Source organism: Ornithorhynchus anatinus, chromosome 1 (assembly GCF_004115215.2).
Source record: "Ornithorhynchus anatinus isolate Pmale09 chromosome 1, mOrnAna1.pri.v4, whole genome shotgun sequence".
Lineage (NCBI taxonomy): Eukaryota > Metazoa > Chordata > Mammalia > Monotremata > Ornithorhynchidae > Ornithorhynchus > Ornithorhynchus anatinus.
Genome location: NC_041728.1, coordinates 10,878,351 through 10,902,682, shown reverse-complemented (window position 1 = coordinate 10,902,682; position 24,332 = coordinate 10,878,351). Strand labels below are relative to the sequence as shown.

The 24,332-nt window shown below is 44.9% G+C and overlaps 1 protein-coding gene across 2 annotated transcripts in view; it reads left to right on the top strand.

Annotated features, from left to right (window-relative positions):
* Positions 1-23,019, top strand: part of RHOBTB3 (Rho related BTB domain containing 3) — a 55,819-nt gene extending 32,800 nt beyond the window's left edge. For both annotated transcript variants that reach the window (XM_029059216.2, XM_029059212.2), the window contains exons 9-12: positions 8,825-8,998; positions 13,724-13,890; positions 17,046-17,142; positions 22,505-23,019. In XM_029059216.2, the coding sequence (XP_028915049.1) occupies positions 8,825-8,998; positions 13,724-13,890; positions 17,046-17,142; positions 22,505-22,620 (554 nt within the window). In that variant the 3' untranslated portion in view covers positions 22,621-23,019. The remainder of the gene's footprint in view (positions 1-8,824; positions 8,999-13,723; positions 13,891-17,045; positions 17,143-22,504) is intronic.
* Positions 23,020-24,332: the final 1,313 nt, after the last annotated feature.

The window sequence follows — 24,332 nt, the reverse complement described above, 5'->3', positions numbered from 1 at the left end:
TAAGCGACTTGCCTAAGGTCACACAACAGGCAAGTGGCAGAGCTGGGACTAAAACCTGGGTCTCCTGACTCCCAGGCCCAGACTCTATCCGTTAAGCCATGCTGTCTCCAGGTTAAATTTTTCAGACTAAGAAATCCTGGCTAATTTCATGCCCATCAGTCATATGGTCAAACCAAAAGTGAAGGGAAAGAAGGCACTCTTAGGCAGCACTCCTGAAGATGTACCGGAACTGTTGTAGCCATTAGACTTATCTTCCAACCAATGTTACAGGGCTAAGCCAAGGAACGTGTAAGGAACAAGTGCTTAGTACAGTGCTTTGCACACACTAAGCGCTCAATAAATACGATTGAATGAAAGAATGAATGAAGGAACACGAATGTCGGCGGGTGAACCAACCTTGGGACGTGTCTGGTGCGCTCATGGTATAAGTGAATTAAGGATTCGTGAAGTAGTGTTTTCCAGGCAGTGGCTGGTTATGAATTCATCAAGCCTAGGGATTCATTCATTCATCGAATCATATTTATTAAGCGCTTACTGAAGCACTGTACTAAGCACTTGGGAGAATACCAGTGGTCTGTGGCAGGTTAGAGAATAAAATGACAGGACGTAAGGCCTTGGGTATTTCCCTGAAGCTCACCACTAACCTCTGCTTGGACACCAAAGATGAGGAATTGGATGTTTTCTCTGTTGTTGAGTAGTAAACTGTCCTCTCTCTAATGTGCTAATGATAACATTCCCATATTTTTTTTATTGTTGCTATTGTTTTTTATTGGTATTTGTTAAGGGCTTACAGTATGTCCAGCACTGTTTTAGGCACTGGGATAGGTAAAAGTTAACCAGGCAGGACACGGTCCCTATTCCACATGTAGCTCACAGCATAAGTATTGAATCCCTATGTTGTAGTTGAGGAAACTGAGGCACAGAGAAGTTAAGTGACTTGCCCAAGGTTACCCAGCAGGCAGGTGGCAGAGCCGGGATTAGAACTCAGGTCCTCTGACTCCAAGGCCCGTGCTTCTTCCACCAGGCCATGCCGCTTCCCTAAAATTTAAAATGAATGGCACTGAATTTTTACTGGATTGAGATGTTGTGGAAAGAGCATGGACTTGGAAGTCCTAGTTCTGCCCCTGGCCTGCTCTGGGACCTTGGGCAACCTCTCTGCGCCTCAGTCTCCTCTTCTGTAAAAGGAAGATAAGCTACCCGCTTTCTCTACCTCTCCCATTGTGTATCTAACTCCAGCATTCGGATACAGTAAACCATAACTAACTAATTATGCTTCTTGAAATCAGCCACTGTATTTCTTAAATGTATGAAACTTATCATAACTTCATGTTGCAAATCTAGCCCCACGTCATACTCAAGGTCTAGGTATCTACGATTGAAGGGTAGAAAAAAGCTAGGCAAAAAAAATTGTCAGTTCCACTAATATTTCAAATTGATTTATAATCCAAAAAAATTGCAATATTTAGAGATGGTAGTACTATGTTGTCTTTAATTTTAGAAATCATTCCCTAGGAGCTTTAAGTTTTACCTTTTAAGCTCGGTCAGGCGCCAATATAAACAGCAGGTGGGATGCTTTCCAAAGGTCCGCTCGCCAACCTGCCGACAACGTTGGCTGCAGTATGAACCGATAGCACTCTGTGTGCTTTAGTAGGTAGATATTGAAGTCATGTAATGTCAGTCCTCACAGAAAAGCCCCAAACCAGCAGCATCTTGCCACCTCTCACTCAGAGAAGCCCTTTCACTGCTCCTCCCTACCCTAGAGTGCTTGCAAAGCTATGGCTGGAAATACCGGGAGCACATTTAGAAAATTTCACCCTTGAAAACCGGGAAACCAGGGAATGAATGTGGATTTTGTCTTTAGTGCCCAAAGAAAATAAAAGACCTTTGAAAACCTGAACAAATTAGGACAAAAATTGGTTCATGGAGGCAGTTCGTTTTGAAACCCTATCATTAGAGCACTCTGCCTTGTGGAACGTTGCTAGCACAGGAACAGTGGTAAACATATTCAGGGAAGGATCACTTGGGAATTGACATTTGCAAATAACATATTCTTTTCCTTAGCAGTAAGACAGCCAGAAGAAGGCTCATTTTCCCTGAAAGAGTTTTTCTTCCATCACCCACATCTCATGCTGATCAGTACACCTGCTTTGTCGTGCACAGTAGGATCAGTATATTTCGTTGCTGTATTTGAAAAAGTTTCAAATTGGAGTTAGTGGTTTATTTTTTTAGAAAAAAATCAATTGTCAACAACGTACTCGGTGAAGGTAGTGAGAAGCAAGAAAGTTCATGGTTTTTAGGATGAAAACTTAGGGCTTTTAAAGACCAAATTGCAACTAGTGAACAGAGTTGAAAATGTATTAGATCACTGGCATGGTTGCTGTAGCTTTTTTTAACTCATGGTGCAGGCACTCAGAAGCGGGATATTTCTCTTAGTTCAAATCACTATTGTTTGTTCAGAGTATTTATCCAATTCCATCCCTGTCACAAGCCAAATCTACCTTTTTCTTGAACTTCCATTGTTCTCTCCCAAATCACAGGTCTTTATGTTTAATCTTTAGAGAAGGCATTCTGTCTTTGTGCTGTGTCCCACTTAAAATCTGGGGATCGTACAGCCTAGAGGCACGGGCTGCTTTCTGGGTTTAATTAAAACACTGCTTCATTCAATGGTTAAACACTGTTACATTTTATACACAGATGATCACTCTCTCCTCCCTAATAGTGGGTGTGGGGAGTGGGACCATAATCAATGGTATTTATTGAGCACTATCTCTATGCAGAGCACTGTTCTAAGCGCTTGGGATAGTACAAAAGAATGAGCAGACATGTTCCTTGCCTGAAATGAGCATGCTGCATTAAAGTTGCCGTGGGTGCTCTCACACGGGGCCAGAGTCGAGAGAAGAAATTGCCACAGGGACCTTGTGTTCTGTAGGCCTTAAAACTCTCAAAGGAAGGGTGGCCCAGAGTGTGAAGAGCTAGCCAGACTTTGCCATGTCAGGCATTTCCCTGGGTGTATCTGCCAGCTCATCTTCACCAATTCCAGAGGGATGCCCGTAGCATCCTTTACCCAGAATGTTTTCTCCCAGATGCCCATAGCACTGTATTTAGCTCTTGACTCACCTCATTCCAACCCGTTACGCATTTCCTTCCTCCTGCCTGGAGCTCCCTCCCTCCTCCAATCCACCAAGCCCCATCCCTACCCACTTTCAAAGCCCTCCAAAGAACCCCCTTTTCCATAATGCATTCCCCCACTAATTACCCTGTCCTTGATCAGATCTTCTCAGCAGTCACCATTAACACTTGAGTGGATGTCCTTTTATTGTTATCCAGTCCAACTGATGGCATTTATTAAGTGCTTACTGTATGCAGAGCACTCTACTAAGCTCTTGGGAGAGTACAGTAAAACAGAATTGGTAGACATGTGCCCTGCTCACAACGAGCTTACAGTCTAGCTTTTGTTGTTACCAGGTGTTTCTGTGTTTTCCCTCTTGTACCCATTTAACGTATACTATCTGTATCCACCTGTGTCCCCATTTAGATTGTAAGCTCCTTGAAAGTAGGGGCCATATATTTTATACTTTTTTGTTTGCTCCCAAAGGCCTAAGACAGAGCTCTGCCTAGAACAGGTGCTTGTTGAATACTTTTGATAATGCTAGTGTCTTCTGAATCAAACTTATTCCTTGAGGGCAGAGACCCTCTTTCTTTGTGTCTCTTACACCATTGTGCTTTCCAGAGCACTTAATATAGTGTTTTGCATTCAGTAGGCACTCAATAAATACTTTTGATTGATTGATCACCAGCTAGGAGAGTGCAGGAAGGAGTGAAGAGAGCTCTTTATTCCAATGCATGCAGGGAGACAAGATACTATTGTCTTCTTCCAATGAGAGCACTGTACTGAGTAATAATAATATAATAATAATAATGATGGCATTTGTTAAGCACTTACTATGTGCCAAGCACTGCTCTAAGAGCTGGGATAGATACAAGATAATCAGGTTGTTCCACATGGACCTTATGGTCTTAATCCCCATTTTACAGATGAGGTAACTGAGGCACAGAGAAGTCAAAAATGACTTGCCCAAAGTCACATAGCTGACAAGCGGCAGAGACGGGATTAGAACCCACAGCCTCTGACTCCCAAGCTCGTGCTCTTTCCACTAAGCCACACTGCTTATCTAGTGTTTGGGAGATACAGTCAAACAGAGTTGGTAGACACGTTCCCTGCCCATGACAAAGTGTAGAGGGGGAGGCAAACATTAATATCAGTAAATGATGAATGTGTATATAAGAGGTTTGGGGCTGAGGGACAGGTGAATAAAGGGTGAAAATCCAAGTACAGGAGTGACACAGAAGGGAGTTGGGGGTAGAGGAAATGAGAGCCTAGCTGGGGAAGTCCTCTTAGAGGAGATGTGTCTTCAATAAGGCTTTGAAAGTGGGGTAGTGATTTTCTGTTGAATATGAAGAAGGAGGGTGTTGCAGGCCAGAGTCGATGGTGAGATAGATGAGATCGAGGTACAGTGAGTAGGTGGTTGTTGGCTTTAGAGGAGTGAAGTGTGTGGACTGAGTTATAGTAGAAAATCAGGGAGGTAAGTTGGAATGGGCAAGGTGATTGAGTGCTTTAAACAATTGAGTCCATCAGTTATAAATTGTCATTTGAGGAAACTAAAATATGTCATTGATCAATGAGGGGCTTCATAAATGCATTGACAAATGGGCAGATTTTGTTTGATTCATTCAGTCGTATTTATTGAGCGTTTACTGTGTGCAGAACACTGTACTAAACACTTGGGAGCGTGCAATACAACAATAAACAGTCATTCCCTGCCCACAACGAGCTTACAGTCCAGAAGGAGCTTATGGCTGTATCTAAAGTTGATCGTAAACCCGGAGTGTGTCTCCTTGGTAATGCAATGGGAAAGTCGTGTGTGTATGTGTGTATACATGGACTACAACCTCACAGCTATATCCCTGCAGGATCTGAACTCCTTTGCCCCCAGCCAACTTTCAAGATGGGTGAGGTTTAGAGCAGTTCCTTCCGGTTCCTCAGTTGACTTGTTCCTGATTGCCAGGTCTGTTGTTCAGAGAGCGTGGGAACTCCCTGGCTTCTGCTGCTGGCTGCTTTCCACACCAACGGACAGGTTGGCAAAGAACTCTTTACCCCTTGTGGTGTGGCTCCAGGCTAAGTGCAGGAGCAGTGAGAATTCCCTGCCTCTAGAGCCTTGGACTTCCCCACCCCCAGGGGGCTGCCAGGGATCCTACCACATCCTCCTGCTGCTTCACTTGACCATTACTGTCACGCTCAGAAAATCCAGCAGCCGTTGTCTATGAGGCCCCAGCTCTAAGCTCTTCGAGGCAAAGATCGAGTCTTCCAATGGCATTGTACTCTGTCAAGTGCTTAGTACAGTGCTCTGCACAGGGTAAGCACTCAGTAAATACCCTTGAGCGATTGAGCTTAAAAGAGCTGAGGGATGAGACCATTCTGGCCCTTCAGGCTACTTGAGACAGACTGTTGTTGTCGGGCAAGTGTTGGTGGAGAATGAGCTGTGATCGGATGGCCCTAGGATGCTTCAGTGAAGGGCTGCTCACCTCCTGGATCTCTCGGTTCTGAACTTGATTCCCCCATTAGCCTGCCGTGTGACCTTGGGCAAGTCACTTCACTTCTCTGTGCCACAGTTACCAAATCTGTAAAATGGGAATTAAGGCTGTGAATCTCACTGTGGGACATGGACTACATCAACCTGATTATCTTCTATCTGCCCTAGTGCTTAGTACAGTGCATGGCACACAGTAAGTACTTAACAAATACCATAATCAAACAAGAAAGCAGTTTTTGGGTGAAGCACTAGAAGTCCCTGCTGTGTGACATTGGGCAAGTCATTTAATTACTCTGTGCCTCAGTTTCCTCAGTTTCTGCCCCTTTCTACTTAGACCGTGAGCCCCTCGTGGGACCTGATGATCTAGTACCTACCCCAGCGCTTAGTACAGTGCCCAGCACATAGAATGCACTTAAATACCACAGTGATTAGTATTTATCATCACCTCTTAATCTCTACCAGACCCTGATGAAGTCAGCCCTCATCACTATTTCAGTGATGAGAGAGCAGTTCCTGGAGTGACAGGTGGTCAGGAAGAGGAGAGGATGGCCAGAAAAAGCAGCATGGCTTAGTGGAAAGAGCAAAGGCTTGGGAGTTAGAGGTCGTGAGTCCTAATCCCGGCTCTGCCACTTGTCAGCTGTGTGACTTTGGGCAAGTCACTTAACTTCTCTGTGCCTCGGTGACCACATCTTTAAAATGGGGATTAAGACAGTGAATCCCAAGTGGACAACCTGATTACCTTGTACCTACCCCAGCGCTTAGAATAGTGCTTGGTACATTGTAAGGGCTTAACAAATACCATCATTATTATTATTAGATTATGTAGGTTTATTTTAAGCCTGTTGGAAAGGATTGTTTTCTAACTAACATAGTAGTTGTCAGTCAGTATCGATTGTGGGTGGAACACAGTACTGATTGGAAAGGTACAGTATAATTGGTAGACACGGCCCCTATACTCAAGGGGTTTACAGTCTACTGGAGGGAGAAAGGCCAACTAAAATTATTCACAAATAGAGGGAGCAGGAGTAAGATAAAGAGAAACAGTTGGTAGGAGCCAAAATATGGAGAGATGAATAAAATGAATAAGTAGTGGACATAAATTGATATATATATATATGTAAGTGCTAAAGATGTCTGACTACACATAATGGCTTAGAGCAACTGTTGGTGGAAATTAATGAGGGAAAGCTTCTTGGAGGAGGTGGATAGAGCACAGGACTGAGAGAAGGATCTGAGTTCTAATTCTAGCTCCTCCAGGAGGGGAGATCAGAGAGAAGGCTGACCTAATAATCCAGTAGGGATATTATGAGAGCCTATACCAGTAAGATAGCCATTTGGATGGAGAGGAAAGGGCGGATCTTGGCAATATTATAAAGGTGAGACCGGCAGGCATTGGTGATGGATTGGAAGGGTAGGGTGAATGAGAGAGCCGAGTCAAGGATGACACCCAGCTTGCGGGCCTGAGAGACAGGAAGGATGGTCATACCATCCACAGTGACAGAGAAGTCCGGAAGAGGACAGGGCTTGGGAGGGAAGATGAGGAGCTCAGTTTTGGACATGTTGAGTTTTAGGTGGCGGGCAGACATCCAGGTGGAGATGTCCTGGAGGCAGGAGGAGATACGAGCCTGAAGGAAGGGGGAGAGGACAGGGGATGAGATGTAGATCTGTGTGTCATCTCCAGAGAGATGATAGTTGAAGCCGTGGGAGCGAATGAGTTCACCAAGGGAGTGAGTGTAGATGGAGAACAGAAAGCCAAGAACTGACCCTTGAGGAACCCCTACAGTTAGAGGATGGGAGGGGGAGGAGGAGCCTGCGAAGGAGACCAAGAACGAATGGCCAGAAAGATAGGAGAACCGGGAGAGGACGGAGTCGTGAAGCCAAGGCGAGATAAGGTGTGGAGAAGAAGGGGGTGGTCGACAGTGTAAAAGGCAGCTGAGAGGTCGAGGAGGATTAGGATAGAGTAAGAACCATTGGATTTGGCGAGAAGGAGGTCATGGGTGACCGCTGAGAGAGCAGACTCGGTAGAGTGGAGGGGACGGAAGCCAGATCGGAGGGGGTCCAGGTGAGAGTCGGAGTTGAGGAATTCAAGGCAGCGAGTGTAGACGACTCAATCTAGGAGTTTGGAGAGGAAGGGTATGAGGGAGATAGGGGACCTGGAAGGGGAAGTGGGGTCGAGAGAGGGTTTTTTTAGGATGGGCGAGACATGGGCTTGTTTGAAGGCAGAGGGGAAGAAGCCATTGGAGAGTGAGCGGTTAAAGATAGAAGTTAAGGAGGGGAGGAGGGAAGGGGCGATGGTTTTTATAAAGTGAGCGGGAATGGGGTCCGAATCACAGATGGAGGGGGTGCCACTTGTGAGGAGGGAGGGAGGAGGGAGGAGATCTCTGAGGATACTGCAGGGAAGGATGGGAAAGTAGGAGAGAGGGGAGGGAGGGTTAGTGCATAAGTGCAGTGGGATGGGGGGGAGGGAGAGCAAAGAGAGCGAGTCAAGGTGACGTGGAAAGGAGGGGGAGCTGAGGAAAAGGGGGGCTTAGTCTGGGAAGGCCTCCTCGAGATGGTAGGGCTTTGAAGTAGGGGGGAAGAGTGATTGGGGGATTTGAAAAAGGAGGGCATTTCAGACCAGAGGTAGGACGTGGGCCAGGGGTCGACGGTGGGACAGGCAAGATCAAGGCACAGTGAGAAGGTTAGCACCAGAGGAGAGGAGTAGCGGGGCTGGGATGAAGATGGAGAGAAGGGAGATGAGGTAAGAAGGGGCAAAGTGAATGAGAGCTGTGAAGCTTTGAATAGACTGTCCCAGCAATAAAGTTGCTTTGAAGAAACTTTGGAGTCATATTAAGGCTTTCTTAAAAAAATTAATGTCTGCTGTAGTTCTTTTATCTAGCAAAGTAGTATTTTCCAAATACTGTGACTAAATAATAAGAATCTTTCTATAGTGATGTAAGGTGCAGGCGGGTACTTAGATGTACTGTGGCCATTTTCAGACGGTGAAAAACAAAGTAAATACTCAGCTGGATTGCAAATAGAGGTTTCGAAGGTGCAGTTTGGAGTCCGGTTTCTTTGCCAGCGACGGAATGTGTAAGATCGGTCCCAGGATTACCTATGGCTAGCACGCACAAAGTGGTTTGTTCAAATAGACGAAACAGCTGCCGGATGCCAAACTACTCTAATTACATTGTTCTAATAGGTTCCAGCTGAAACTGCTGTTTAGTTCAAAACAATTTAATTTGCTTTAACAGGCGCAACTGTTCCAGCCCACAGGGCTGTCTTAGTGGCCCGCTGTGAGGTCATGGCAGCTATGTTTAATGGGAATTATATAGAAGCCAATAGTTTCCTGGTTCCAGTGTATGGGGTTTCCAAAGAAACTTTCCTCTCCTTCCTAGAATACCTGTATACCGACTCCTGCTACCCAGGTAAGCAAATGTACTAATGTACTAGGCCGTATCTTAAATCTTTCTCCCGTCTCCTCTCCTTTTTCCCATCTTCCACTTGGATCAGTCTTCTTCCCAATGAAATCCATTTTTTAATGGTATATTTGTTAAGCGCTTACTAGGTTTCAAACACTGTTCTAAACTCTGAGGTAAGTATAAGGTAATTAAGTTGGGCACAGTATCTGTCACACATGGGGTTCACAGTCTAAGTAGGAGAACAGGTATTCTCATTTTACACTTGAGAAAACTGAGGCACAGAGAAGTGATTTGCCCAAGGTCTCAGAGCAAGAAATTGGCAGAGCTGGAATTAGAACCCAAGTCTTCTGACTCCCAGACCCATGTTCTCTCCATGAGAAGGGAAGCAGCGTGGCTCAGTGGAAAGAGCGTGAGCTTGGGAGTCAGAGGTCATGGGTTCGAATTCCGGCTCTGCTGCTTGTCAACTGTGTGACTTTGGGCAAGTCACTCAACTTCTCTGGGCCTCAGTTACCTCATCTGTAAAATGGGGATTAAGACTGCACCCTACGTGGGACAACCTGATCACCTTGTATCTCCCCCCCAGTGCTTAGAACAGTGCTTTGCACATAGTAAGTGCTTAACAAATGCCATCATCATCATCACTAGGCCGTACTGCTTCTCATTTTCCATTGAGGAGGTTGCTCAGAAATGAGATGAGATTATTTCATTAGAAGCAGCATGGCACAGTCCTGCCCTACATGGGACTCATAGACTTAATCCCTATTTTCCAGATGTAATAACTGAGGCACAAAGAAGTGAAGTGCCCAAGACCACACAGCAGACAAGTGGTGGAGCCAGGATTAGAACCCAGGTCCTTCTGACTCCCATGCCCGCGAGTGCCGATCACGAGGGATCCAGGACTCTGGATCTGAGGACCCGGGGAGGGGGCATAAGCCTGGGAGTCAAAAGGTCATGGGTTCTAATTCCAGCTCCAGCACTTATCTGCTCTGTGACCTTAGGCAAGTCACTTCACTTCTCTCTGCCTCAGCTACTTCATCTGGAAAATGGGGATTGAGACTGTGATACCCACATGGGACAGGACCTGTGTCCAACCTGATCTGCTGGTAATAATAATAATAATAATAATGTTGGTATTTGTTAAGCACTTACTATGTGCCGAGCCCTGTTCTTAGTGCTGGGGTAGACATAGGGGAATCAGGTTGTCCCACGTGGGGCTCACAGTCTTAATCCCCATTTTACAGATGAGGGAACTGAGGCACAGAGAAGTGAAGTGACTTGCCCACAGTCACACAGCCGACAAGTGGCAGAGCTGGGATTCGAACTCATGAGCCCTGACTCCAAAGCCCGTGCTCTTTCCACTGAGCCACGCTGGTAACCACCCCAGCTCTTAGTAGAGTGCCTGGCACATAATAATAATGTTGGTATTTGTTAAGCGCTTACTATGTGCCGATCACCGTTCTAAGCGCTGGGTTAGATAAAGGGTAATCAGGTCCCATGCGGGCTCACAGTCTTAATCCCCATTTTCCAGATGAGGTAACAGGCACAGAGAAGTTAAGTGACTTGCCCAAAGTCACACAGCTGAGTAAGCCTTTAATAAATATCAAAATTATTATTATTTACACAATCGTGATGGATTTTGGACATTAATTTGGACACATAGTTTATAGTAAGCCTTTAATAAATACCATTATTATCATTATTATTATTAACACAGTAGTGATGGATTTTGGACTTATTAATTTAGACACTCCAAGCACTAAGAAAGAAATGTTTTGATTGGTTGCCTTTGCTCACGACTTCATTTTTCCTAGATTTAAAAGGAAAACTTCCCCACTAAATTTTGCAGCTCTGCCGTTGTGATGGAGTGGGGCTATTCCATTTGCAAATATGCCAACGGGGTCCCTCTGGTGGAAATATTTGGAAATGGATATTTTAAAAGCGAAATTGCCAGCTTGGCACCAGAGGCCCCGATGCCAGGACGAGTCGCATCCGTTTGGGCCTCAAGAATGTCGATTTTGTTCATTCGGATAGCTCTCCGGTGAAAGCGGAGAAGCCTGGGAGGCAGGGCGCTGGTTTGGGATGATCTGTATGAACGACATAATCAGATTTTCCTATCTGTCCGATCGGGAATATTCATTCAGTAGTATTTATTGAGCGCTTACTATGTGCAGAGCACTGTACTAAGTGCTTGGAATGTACAAATCGGTAACAGATAGAGACAGTCCCTGCCCTTTGACAGACTTACGGTCTAATCGGGGGAGACGAACAGACAAGAACAATGGCGATAAATAGAGTCGAGGGGAAGAACATCTCAATAAAACAATAGCAAATAAATAGAATCAGGGTGATGTACATCTCGTTAACAAAATAAATAGGGTGATGAAGATCTATACAGTTGAGCGGACGAGTACAGTGCTGAAGGGATGGGACGGGTGAGGGGGAGAAGCAGAGGGAAAGGGGTGAGAAGAGGGTTTAGCTGCGGAGAGGTGAAGGGGGGGTAGAGGGAGCAGAGGGAAAAGGGGAGCTCAGTCTGGGAAGGCCTCTTGGAGGAGGTGAGCTTTAGTAGGGTTTTGAAGAGGGGAAGAGAATTAGTTTGGCGGAGGTGAGGAGGGAGGGCGTTCCAGGACTGCGGGAGGACATGGCCCAGGGGTCGAAGGCGGGATAGGCGAGACCGAGGGACGGTGAGGAGGTGGATGGCGGAGGAGCGGAGCGTGCGGGGTGGGCAGTAGAAAGAGAAGGGAGGAGAGGGATATGACTGCTCCAAAGAAGAGAATACGCCTAGAGGAACCAGAATGAGAAGCAGCGTGGCTTAGTGGCAAGAGCCTGGGCTTGGGAGTCAGAGGATGTGAGTTCTAATCCCGGCTCTGCCACTTAGCTGTGTGACTTTGGGCAAGTCACTTAACTTCTCTGTGTCTCAGTTACCTCATCTGTAAAATGAGGATTAAGACTGCGAGCCCCACGTGAGACAACCTGATTACCTTGTGTCTCCCCCGGCGCTTAGAACAGTGCTTGGCACATAGTAAGCGCTTAACAAACACCATCATCATCATCAATAAATCAGAACAGGATTCAGAAACAGAGTTCATTCAGGACAAATCCAGAACAGAATGCTTATGGAGGAAAAGCAAATCTCCTGCGTAAAAGATGGGGAAAGTGGGCTATGAACAAATGCAGTGGAAAAAGATCAAAGGCTCAGTGTACAACAAGCTCAGGGTAATAATTCAGTCGTATTTATTGAGTGCTCACTGTGTGCAAAGCACTGTACTAAGTGCTTGGGAGGGTACAATACAGCAATAAATGGACACATTACCTGCCCATATCGAGTTACAGTCCAGTCGAGCTTGCAGTCCAGGATGAGTTTACAGTAATAATGATGTTGAAAGAATGGTCCCAGGATAAATAAACAGGTGGATCATGGAGCTCCAGTGAGGCAGGTGCTCGGATCCTTGCTGGACAACTGTGGCCACACCTGGAGTCTACCCTTTTTAAGGAATGTGGAAAACTTACAGGAGATTGAGGGCAAAACTATGCTGAGGATGTAGCAGAGGTGTGGTCTCCACAGGATAATCAAAGGTAGTTTGATGTGGGGAATTTTGAAATAAATTTGTGAGGGTGCTGTGGTGAAGAAGAATGTCTAATTGTTCTCACTCTCTACTGGGAACAGTGTAAGAGGAAATGGTTATAGCGCATATCCTTCATTGGTATAAAAAGCCCCTAGCATCACTACTTACATATTAGCTCCACCCTCATTTTTGAGGGGGGAATAAAAGGTTATTTTTTGTACCACATGATTGTAAGTAGTGACAACCATGTTCTGAGGGAGAAGGAGGAGGAGGTAGAGAGTGAGAACAGACAACCCAGCAGGAGAGAAGGGAGTTAATTCACTGAGTTCCTATTGTAGGCAGCACTTATAAGAGAAGCTCTCTCCGGTACCCCCTTACTTTCTATTTCCTTCTCCCCTCCCTTCTTTTCTTCTCTTTTTTTCTCCTATTCCTCTTATTGCTAGACTTAATTCCCCACACAAAACCCCTCCACTGTTTTGAGGTTGCAAAAATTATGCAGAAAAATGTGTGTTGGGGGTCAATAGGAATGGAAGATCAAGAATCTTGTTTTTTACAGTTCACTAAAATTGACTGAGAGATGTTCCTGTTTGAGATGTTTAAGGTGCAATGGATTCTGAAGTGGAGAGCGGGAGGACTGGATGAATTTTTGATTCTGGGGTAGGACAAACACAGTCCTCTCAGACAAGCTCATTGTGGGCAGGGAATGTGTCTGTTTATTGTTATACTGAACTCTCCCAAGTGCTCAGTACAGTGCTGTGCATATAGTAAGTGCTCAATAAATACAATTGAATGAATCAATCGATGAAAATCAGCTACCCTCAGCTCACTGCAGTTGTAAGAGTGGCCCAAGAGGGTTTATGAGAGTATCTTGGGGGCACTCCATGCAGGAGCCATCAGGGTGGGGGAAAGACCTCTGTACTTCCACGCACTGATTCCCCTTCACCACAGCTTTGCAGCCCATGACAGCCACGCTCATATTTGCTCTGCCCTATTTAAATTGGGATACCTAGATTGTAAGGTCCTTGTGGGCAAGGAACGTGCCTATTATAGTAGTCTCCCAAGTGCTTAGTACATTGCTCTGCACTCAGTCAGCGCTCAATAAATACGACTGACTGAATGACTAAAAGAATGTATTAACTGCTCTTCGTTGTTTTCTTGCTATGATCAGCTAGCATCCTGCAGGCCATGTCTCTCCTGATTTGTGCTGAGATGTACCAGGTGTCTAGACTACAACATATCTGTGAGCTGTCTATCATTACCCAGCTACAGAGTATGCCAAGTAGGGAACTGGCCTCCACAAGCCTCAGCGTCGTCAGCTTACTCAAAAAAGCCAAGGTACGGTATCCTTTTTACGAATGCTTTTCAAATGAACCAAGTCAGTAGGTGTGAAGAGGGTTTATGTTGCTTTCTTAGTTTTCATTTTCCCCACCCTGCTGGTTTTCAAAATCAATTAGGATTGATCTCAGTACAGGGTTGGGCAATATGTAAGTGGCCTAAAAAACAACTCCTATGGGCAGTTCATGTAGTTGGTGGCCATTTATTTTATTTATTTCATTTTACCAGAGTTGCTTCTTCATTGAATTCATTAGGGATCGCTGGGTTTTTACCTGGCACCTTTCTAATAATAATAATAATGGTGTTTGTTAAGCTCTTCCTATATGCCAGGGACTGTATAAGCACTGGGGTGGACAAAAGATTGGACACAATCCCTGTCCCACACGGGACCCATGGTCTTAAACCCCTATTTACAGATGAGGCAACTGAGGCACAGAGAAGTGAAGTGACTTGCCCAAGGTCACACAACAGACGTGGCAGAACTGGGATTAGAACCCAGGTCCTCTGACTCCCAGTCTATGCTATTTCTGCTAGGCCATGCTGCTTTTCTAGCAGGCTCAGAGCCCACGGCAGAGCTGTTTCCGTTATGCACCCATCTGGACCGAAGGGTGCAAGTAGCGAGCGACAGATCAGGACTGCTGAGTCCTCAACCCAACTCTTCCCTGTAATATCTTGGCTTGCTCATTCCAGACCTTCATTTCCTTTTTGCAAATGGAGGTCTTAATGCATACATAATAATGGAAGGTGTTATAAGGTGAGTCAATCAATCGTATTTATTGAGCACTCTGTGCAGCGCACTGTACTAAGTGCTTGGGAGAGTACAATATAACAGAGGTGGTAATGATAATAATAATAATGTTGGTATTTAAGTGCTTACTATGTGCAGAGCACTGTTCTGAGTGCTGGGGTAGATACAGGGTAATTAGGTTGTGCCAAGTGGGGCTCACAGTCTTAACCCCCATTTTACAGATGAGGTAACTGAGGCACAGAAAAGTTAAGTGACTTGCCCACAGTCACCCAGCTGACAAGTAGAGCTGGGATTCAAACCCATGATCTCTGACTCCCAAGCCCGTGCTCTTTCCACTGAGCCACGCTGCTTCTCTGAGTCCTTCTGTTGCCCACAGTGTGCTTACAGTCTAGAGGGGTGACTGTATTTACAGACCCATTTCAAATCTAGAAAGTAATGCTTCCTAACATTACCGTTAGCAGCAGAGACCGAAGAGGAAATTAGTGGGAGAGAAAGCAGAAATGAAAGCTGTAAAAATAAGGAAACAAAGACAGGAACAAGAAAGTTGAGAAAAATCTGCCATCCCACAATTAATCCTTGCTCTCGTTCATGGAAAAGTCATGCTTTTTTGTCACTTTATTTTTTTTTTAGGTACTTGTTAAGTACTTGGGCACTGTCCTAAGCTCTGGAGGAGATACAAGATAATCAGGTCCCACCTAGGGCTCACAGTCAATTTCCATTTTACAGATAAGGTAATTGAGGCACAGGGAAGTGAAGTGACTTGCCCGAGATCACAGAGCAGATAAGTGGTGGAGTCAGGTTTAGAACCCAGGTCTTTCTGACACTCAGACCCGTGAGCTGTCCACTGGACCACGCTGCTTCTCAGAGAAGGTCTTTGCTAGAAGAATTTCCCACTGGGAAAGGCTCCAGAGTTACCCCAGTCACCGCAAACACCCGCTCCCAGGGGTGGAGGGATTCGCCACAAGAAATCAGTGTTCTTGTATTAGGTGTATCAGAACTACTGGTTTCTAGAGAATTAAGATTAGCAATGAGCCAGGTAACACAGTTCTTATGGTATTTGTTGAGCATCCACAGCCTAATGAGAATTGGACAGAGAGTTGCTGCTTCATAGACGCTTCCACTCGAAGGGCCAGGTGCCCGGAAGGAGGAAGAGCTAGCAGGATGTTGACTGAACTCCAGCAGCTTTGACTCTGATGACAGTCATGAAACTCGGGTGTCATTCCAGCCCAACCAGTTCCCCAGCTGACAGTTGTTGAACCAGATGGTCCTGGACATCTCAGAGACCCACAGTCGTCACCCCCGTACCTGGGGGTGTCCCGTTTCGAGACAGCAGAACCCCAGGGATCCCCTTCTCCCCAAAGAATTAAACCCCGGGTCAATTGTAGGGTAGGGTGCCCCAACCGATGGATATAAACTCAGTTCTGTGATACAGCGCTCCAGGACCTCAAGAGTTCTGCCTTAGGGAAAACTCTAGTTGCATTACATGCTCCTTGCCTGGTTCCCTGTGCGTGCATGCAAGCATTTATTCTAGGTAGACATGCATTGTCAGGAAAATGTTCTGTATTTCCTTAACAACCTTCTGTCCAAAACACAAAGTAAAAACACAGGTTAGGGAAGACTTGAGTGTTTATGTTTAGACAGAGGCAGGGATAATTCCCTGCAAGAACTTGGCCGCAAAGGAATCTTTCCGTCTCTGTCTCTGTCTCTCTCTCTCTCTCCATATGTATGTATATGTATACAATACGTACATGTTATTTATGCTTGCAGCCAAGTTCACTGCAGGGCTTTATCATTTCAAACCCTACTCCACATCTGCTCCCCGGGAGTTGGCTTGCCTTATGATATGAGACCTTTGACTCCAGGTTAGAAGGTAATCTAGAAATATTTAGTTAGACATGGTAGTTTACTGGGGCCTAAATAGCCATCATTAACCCCTGATTGAGGTAACCATCGGTGAACCCCAAATACTGAAAAAGTAATCTTTAGACCTGGAGCGTTAATGCGTAGTAGCTTGTCAGCCCACCGAGGAACTTCGACTCTCCAACTTCAGCAAATTTGTTTTCTGCTTCTCTTGCTTGTTTCTGTGTTTTAATTTCTTTATGCTTTGGATTCCTGACCATGCTGGAGAGTGGTTTATCATTATGACTACTAACATTGTCATTATTAATATTATTATTTTAAATTGAGAATATGCCAAGACCCGTATATATTTATTTTGGTAATTGGTCAGTTTTATATAGCACCTTTTTGCTGAAGAACTAAAGGCACGGTATCATCCTTCAGAGTATATTTGATCCGTAGGTACTGGATCATTTTCTCTTATGCCACTTCATCCCCACCTCCCCACCGTTCCGCCTATTGGTTACTCTCTTGTGCAGTATTGTTTCACAGCCCTTTTTTCTTGCAGTTTCACAACTCTGATTGCCTCTCAACTTGGCTCCTACATTTTATTGCCACTAACTACCTCATCTTCAGTCAAAAGCCTGAATTTCAAGATCTTTCAGGTAGTTTGCCGATTTTTGCTTTAAAAACAAAAATTTTAACGTGAGTCCATTGTTCTTGGGTTTGCGATATAACTCACAGTATTGTACAATTGTTCCCTCAATCAGGCGATCAGCGGTATTCACTGAGAGCCTACTGGGGTGCAGAGCGATGTGCTAAATGCTTGGGAGAGTACAGTACTGTCCCTGCCCACCAAGAACTTAAGATCAAGAGCTTACAATTAAAGCGGAGAGTTTAGTGTTTAAACAGTTTCTTTTTGCTAAGTATGCAGTGTTGTTAGTCAAGAACACTTCTTGTGATTGTTAGTGAACTGGCATTTATTGACACCTTAGCAATGTTTGTGAAACAGCTTTCATTAATTTTAGATACAATATTTTACCCCCCCCCCCCAAGTACAGGGAAAGGGGGCAGAGAGATTCACAAGTGATATTAGTGGAGGAGAGAAGAGTAAGGGAGAATTGATAGTCTTATTTTTTTAAAAACTAGGAAAGAACTTTCTTCACCAGTTACAGCCAAATATGAACAGAAATTATAGACATTAGAAAAGACTTTTTTTGCAAAAGGAATGTTACTTATGTTATTGTGTATGATGCCAAATGTTAACTGTTTATTGCTTTAGATATGTGACTAAATAGCAGCCAGTTAGAGTAATTTCCCCAGACATTCGTAGAAAGGGAAGAGAATAGACTAGTTTATACTGAATTATGTAATTCTTTTTACTGGTTTTTTTTTCAGTTTTAGTGAAGCTATGACAAAACTTGTTCTTGCATTTGTGGACCACCAACACAATATGGATTACAGCAATTAAAAATAATAGTGATTTAGTGAGGTGACATTAAGGAGCTCTAGGCAAGGTTTGCTGTAGTCCACCTCCTCATGTTGCTAAAATGGGAAAAAGAATAGTTTCCCGCTACCAGCTCCTCAGAGATGATATGGAAATAAATTAGAAAAGTTATGATTTGAGCACCAGGGTAGAAAAATGCCATTAGTCAAGAAATGATTTTTATTATTAACGAGAGCAGAGACAAGGTCCGAACTCCAAGCAGTAGAGTTCTAGCCCATAGCACCTGTCCTCGGGATCCAGAAATGAAAGTTCAAGCAACTCCCCCTCAGCAGACTTTTCTGGTGGCTGTCAGTACCATCCTCTGTGGATGGGACTGGGCCAGCTCTGAAAGCCTGATTGGGGAATTATGAAGGCTGGAGAGCAGGATGGAGGGGAGTCGGGAGTTGGAGGAGAAGAAGCCGCCTACTTTTGGCCGCCATTCATTCGCAACTCCTCAGAGGCTTTGAATGCTGCTGGAGTCGCCTGGAGCTTCAAGGTGACCAACACTTGGAAGACACTAAGCAGGATGGGAGTGGGGCTTATGGGTCAGGAGCAGAGAAAGGGGTCAAGGAGAGGGGAAAAGGAAGAGGGGGAAAGAGGAGCGTTAGAGCTGGGGAGAGGGAGAGATATTAACTTCCTCCACTGCTAGTAATAATAATGATGATGATGATGGTGGTATTTGTTAGTGCTTACTAGGTGCCAGGTACAGTATTAAGTGCTGGGGTGGGTACAAGATAATCAGGTTGGATTCATTCCCTGTCCCACATGGGGCTCACAATCTTAATCCCCATTTTACAGATGAGGTCACTGAGACTCAGAGAAGTGAGGTGACTTGCCCGAGGTCACACAGCAGATAAGTGGAGAAGTCAGGATTAGAATGTAGGTCCTTCTGACTCCCAAGCCTGTCCTCTATCCATTAGGCTACGGTCCATTGCGTCCCCCTCCCCATCCTCCTCTTCCTCCTTTTGCTCTTCCTCCTCCTCCTTCTCGTCCTTTTTCTCTTCTCCTCCTTTTCCTTTTCTTCCTCCTCCTCCTCCTTTTCCTCTCTCCTCTTCTTTCTCCTTCTCCTCATTCTCCTCCTCCTCCTTCTCTTCTTCTCCTCCTCCTCCTCCTCCTCTGATTCCACTGCCCAGCCCTGGTGCTGTGACTAGTGTCAGGTTGTTGCTGCCCCCTTATCATTGGTCCTGCCCTGTCCCTCCTCTCTGCACCCTCAGCCACCCACTGCCACTGGCCATTCTACCCAACTCAGTTGACATTGGTGAGGGGAAGTAGAAGCTAGAGGGTCAGAGGGGTCGGGGGAGGAGGGTGTCACAGGAGACCAGGGGAAATCACTGAAAACAACTATTTACTGTGCCAAGGACTGGTACTGTCCCATTGGTGAGGGTGGCAGAAGAACTGTATCTCTTCCTCTTTATCATAGTAAGAACAGCAGCTATCACCTCTGGTGCTCTAGACTGCTTAGACTATAAACTCCTTGTGGGCAGGGAATGTGTCTGCTCTATTGTTTCATGGTACTCTCCCAAGCCCTTACTACAGTGCTCTGCACATAGTAGGTGTTCAGTAAATACAGTTGACTGATTGATTAATTGCTGCCACCCCCATCATCCCCATCATGACCTACAGCTGCCAATCCACACTGTGATAAGCCTTAGGCGACGTGGATGTTGCTTTGGGGGTAGGAAGGGAGAGAGGGAAAATAATAGAACAGACCCCCAAACAGCAGAGTGGTCCTGTCCCAAATGGGGCTTCCTGGAACTCCTTCTTCCGAGGCTGCTGACGCAGCCCCAGATCGATCCGTGGGACCAGTGTCCTGGTGTCTCATGGTAATAATAATAATAATGTTGGTATTTGTTAACCGCTTACTATGTGCAGAGCACTGTTCTAAGCGCTGGGGTAGATACAGCATCTTCAGGTGGTCCCACGTGAGGCTCACAATCTTAATCCCCATTTTACAGATGAGGGAACTGAGGCCCAGAGAAGTGAAGTGACTTGCCCACAGTCACACAGCTGACGAGTGGCAGAGCTGGGATACGAACTCATGACCTCTGACTCCCAAGCCCGGGCTCTTTCCACTGAGCCACGCTGCTTCCCGATAGCCTTTGGAGGGCCAGTCTGGGCCCATGTGTTGGGCCCTACAAGCTATGGCATCCCCAAGGAATGGCAAGGACAGGTGCCATTTTGATTATGCTGTGCACAAATCTGTTTTTTGTTTTTCATTCCCTAGGATCTTATGTTTTCCTTTTGCCAAAGAGTTATATAATCTGAAAAACCTTAGATTAGTGACTATCTTAACTATTTTAAAAAGATGACAGTATGCTAATAAAATATACCACTACCCAAAAAATTACTTTTCCAACCTCTATTTGGAATTTGAGAATAATATAGTAAAATTTTGTTTTACCTGAAGATGGGGCCAACAACACAGTAGTTAAATGGTAAGAAAGCAAGGTGCCAAGTTTTGACTAGTTCTTACTGGTCTGATCCCTTATTGTTTTGTTTTGATGATCTAAGCCACTTCCTTTTTCTACAGTCATAATGTGTTTCTATGTGAGAAACCTCCCAAGCCAGAAAGTAATTTTATGGGGGTCCTATACTTGACAAGTAATGAACCAAGCGGACCGTGGATCTAGAATAAACTAAGTGCCACATACAGTGTTTTCTTAAAATGCCCTTTGTTTAGTTCCTGTGAGAAATGACTGGTAAAATAGCATTGTATTCATTGCAAATAATAACAGTAGGACAGATTATAGAAGTAGTAACCAATTATATTGATGTTGATAATTTTGAAATCCATTTTCCATCTGTCCTCTGGAATAAAAAGGGTGCCTGGCTTTTTTTTTAATGGGGTCTGGTTATGCCACAAGACTAACTGATGATTAACAGACTTAAGTAATTTAAGAATAATATGAGTGCCATAATAATAATGATGGTGATATTTAAGTAATTATTTTGTGCCAGGCACTGTACTAAATCCTAGGGTAGATTCAAGATAATCAGGTCAGACACAGCCCCTGGCCCTGAGGGAGCTCACAGTCAAAGTAGGAAGGAGAACAGATATTGAATTCCCAATTTACAGATGAGGAAACTGTGACTCAGAGAAGTTAAGTGGCTTCCCCAATGTCGCAAATGGCAGAGCTAGGATTAGAACCCAGGTCCTCTGACTCCCAAAACTGTGCCCTTTCCAGTCGGAAATTGTCTGATGGGAAGATCCTGTGAATCTCACTGATTCTCTGTTCACCTGCATCACTCTGTTTCTCTATCTTCATTGCCACTATCTCTCTCTCCTCGACCACCCTCATATCTCCATCTCTGCCTCTCTGTCTCTCCCATCCCTCTGGTCTTTTCTTGACTTATGCCCCCTAGTTTGGGACCGCTGCCTCCACCCATGCTCATTGTATTTGCCAGAGAGTATTGAAGAGAGGTCTTTTCACTGATTTAATTTTCTTTCCTTCTAGTTCTTAATAATGTATTCAGTTGCTAATGAGAACTAAATTACACTTAGTCTAGTCCCTAACTAGAGGACTCTAAGGAGACTGGGAAAATCAATTCCATGTTCTGGGGGTTTGAGTTTGCAAAATTTGAGTTTGGACATGGAGGGCAAAGGATAAGGCCGGTGAGGTAAATCTATATCTCCATTTTCAATCGATCAAGCCGTCAGTCAATCAGCAGTATTTATTGACTGCCTCCTGAGTGCAAAACACTGTACGTGGCAATTTAATGCCCATTAAACTGTTAACTCCTTGAAAGCAGGGATCGTGTCTACCAACTGTATTGTCCTTTCCCAAGCACTTACTCTAGTGCTCTGTGCAAGGTAAGTGCTCAATAAATACCACTGACTGAATGATGGATTCAGTACAACATAAGCAAAACACATCTAATGCCCTCAAGAAGCTTAAATCAAGTGGAGGAGATTTTACCTCACTGGGAAAATTTCATCTGAGGAAGAAGAGGCAAGTAGGAAGATTTCCCTTTCCATCTGCTTTGGCCGAGCTCAGCTTGGGGAACGCTGACTGTGGCCGAGTCTGCCCCAGACTCCCAACCCGGAAGGTTTTCCATGCCACTGAAGGATTGCTACCAAACAATACACCATCTGGTGTTTCGTTTCAAGCTAGTTTTCAAAGTCTTAAGTTGGGAGCTTATGTCCCCTTTTAGCCAGGAATATCCATAGCTTCTCTGGCCAATTTTGCAAGTTTTTAACTATTAGGAGTATCTAGAGTTAAGTGTTTATCCCGTCCTGAATTGATCCCTAGTTGCTCCTGGTATTTTAAGTTCTTGGAGTTCCACATCTAGCCTGGAGTTTGGTCACTTTGCATTCTGGTCCTGTTCCCCATCTCCCAGGAGAGAATGTGCAGGCTTTTGTAGTATCATTTTTCAACAAAAACTACCTGGCGTTCCCAATTTTTGACTGATCCATATCATTATTTAAAATTGGCCTTCATTGTTCCTAATTTGTCATTATGCATGCGTGTCTTTACATTTGGCTACTCTTCATGAGGATGTGTTCTGTATTTAACCCCTTGCTTTTTGAAATATCAATGTAGCAGAAGAACGCAGTTTTGTCGAGATGCACCGATGGCCATCCAACATATACTTGAAACAGCTCGCAGAATACAGGAAATATGTTCACTCCCGGAAATGCCGTTGCACGGTCATGTAACTCGAAGACTGTAGCTCCGCTTTTTCTCCTGGAAGGTTAGGCGTGAGTGACTGACCGTAGACTATCGTTCCAGTGTGTGCATGTCCTACGGACCACCGGATGATAAAGTGAGACCTCGCAAGTGCATTTTGGACTGAGATAACTACGAACGTAGATCGAAAAGGGATTCAAAAAATGTTCTGTGAACTGGGGGAGGGTTTTACACATCGAGGGGCCCGTTGTGCAGCTACTGGTCTTATCTCTCTTCTAAGATGCCGTGTGGCTCCAGTGGTCTCCAACTGTTGAGTTTGTAATGTTGGAATTATTTATTTGATGTCTGTAAAACGGGTGGAGGAGGACTCGTGACCATATGCAGTTGTATGTAATGGTCCTGTTAAAGAGGGAGAGGTTTGGAAACTCCTAGAGGCTGTTTCTTTCTGAGGAAATTTTTGTGAGAGCATGAATCTGACCCCAGATTAGGGATTGCCCCAGCAACCATTGCAGAGGCTTAGAAACTGGTCAAGCATCGGAAAGGTGCCACTGCTAATAATAATTAATTGTTGCGATATGTGTTTCAGTGTTTATACTGGGCTAAGAACTGTAGTAAACACTAGGGTAGATACAAGATAATTAGGTCAGGCGAAGTTCCTGTGCCCCATGGGGCTCACAGCCTAAGAAGAGGGGAGAATTGGCATTTCATCCCCATTTTCCAGATGAGGAAACTGAGGCACAGAGAAGTTAACTTGCCCACAGTGATACAGCAGACAAGCAGATCATTCAATTGTATTTATATATTTCAGTGCTTACTGTGTGCAGAGCACTCTACTAAGCAATTGGAGTGCTTACTGTGTGCAGAGCACTATACTAAGCAGTTGGGAGAGTAGAACCCAGGCCCTCTGACTCCCAAGCCTGTACCCTTTCCACTAGGTGACACAGAATTTGCTTTGGAATTTCATCTGTGTTCAAAGAAATGGCATCCCTCTATTTCCCCACCTTCAAATTCCCTAATCCTCAATCCTTCTGGCAGCAAAAAGGCCTTCTGGTATAGGAGAAGCAGTGTGAGAAGCATTGTGGACTAGTGGGAAGAGCATGGGCCTGGGAGTTAGATTCCAGCTCCATCCCTGGCGTATAGGCTGGAAGCTCCTTGTAGGCAGGGAATGTGTCTGCCAACTCTGTTATGTCGTACTCTCCCAAGCGCTTAGTACAGTTCTCTGCAAACAGTAAACACTCAGTAAATAAGATTGGTTGGCCTTGGTCAAGCCTCTTAACTTCTCTGTACCTCAGTTTCCTCATCTGTAAAGTGAGGATTCAATACCTGTTCTCCTCCTACTTAGACTGTGAACCCTGTGTGAGACCTGATTAACTTGTACCTACCCCAGTGCTTAGAACAGTGCTCGACACATAGTAAGCTGTTAATACCATAATTTTTTCATGGTATTTATCAATTATAGGAGAAAGGAAAAGAACGAGGCCTACGGAGCGAAAGTAATCCAGAAAGGATTCCATCCCCATCCCCGAGTCCCCAGAGTCAAAATGCCACTCTGGCATAGAATCAGTTGATCAGTGGTACTGTAAGCTCATTGTGCTCAGGGCTGTCTGTGTCTGTTTATTGTTATATTGTACTATCCCAAGTGCTTAGTATGGCGCTCTGCACACAGTAAGGCTCAATAAATACAGTTGACTGACTGGTATTTATTGAGCTCTTCCGGCATGCAGCGTGCCATACTAAGCAC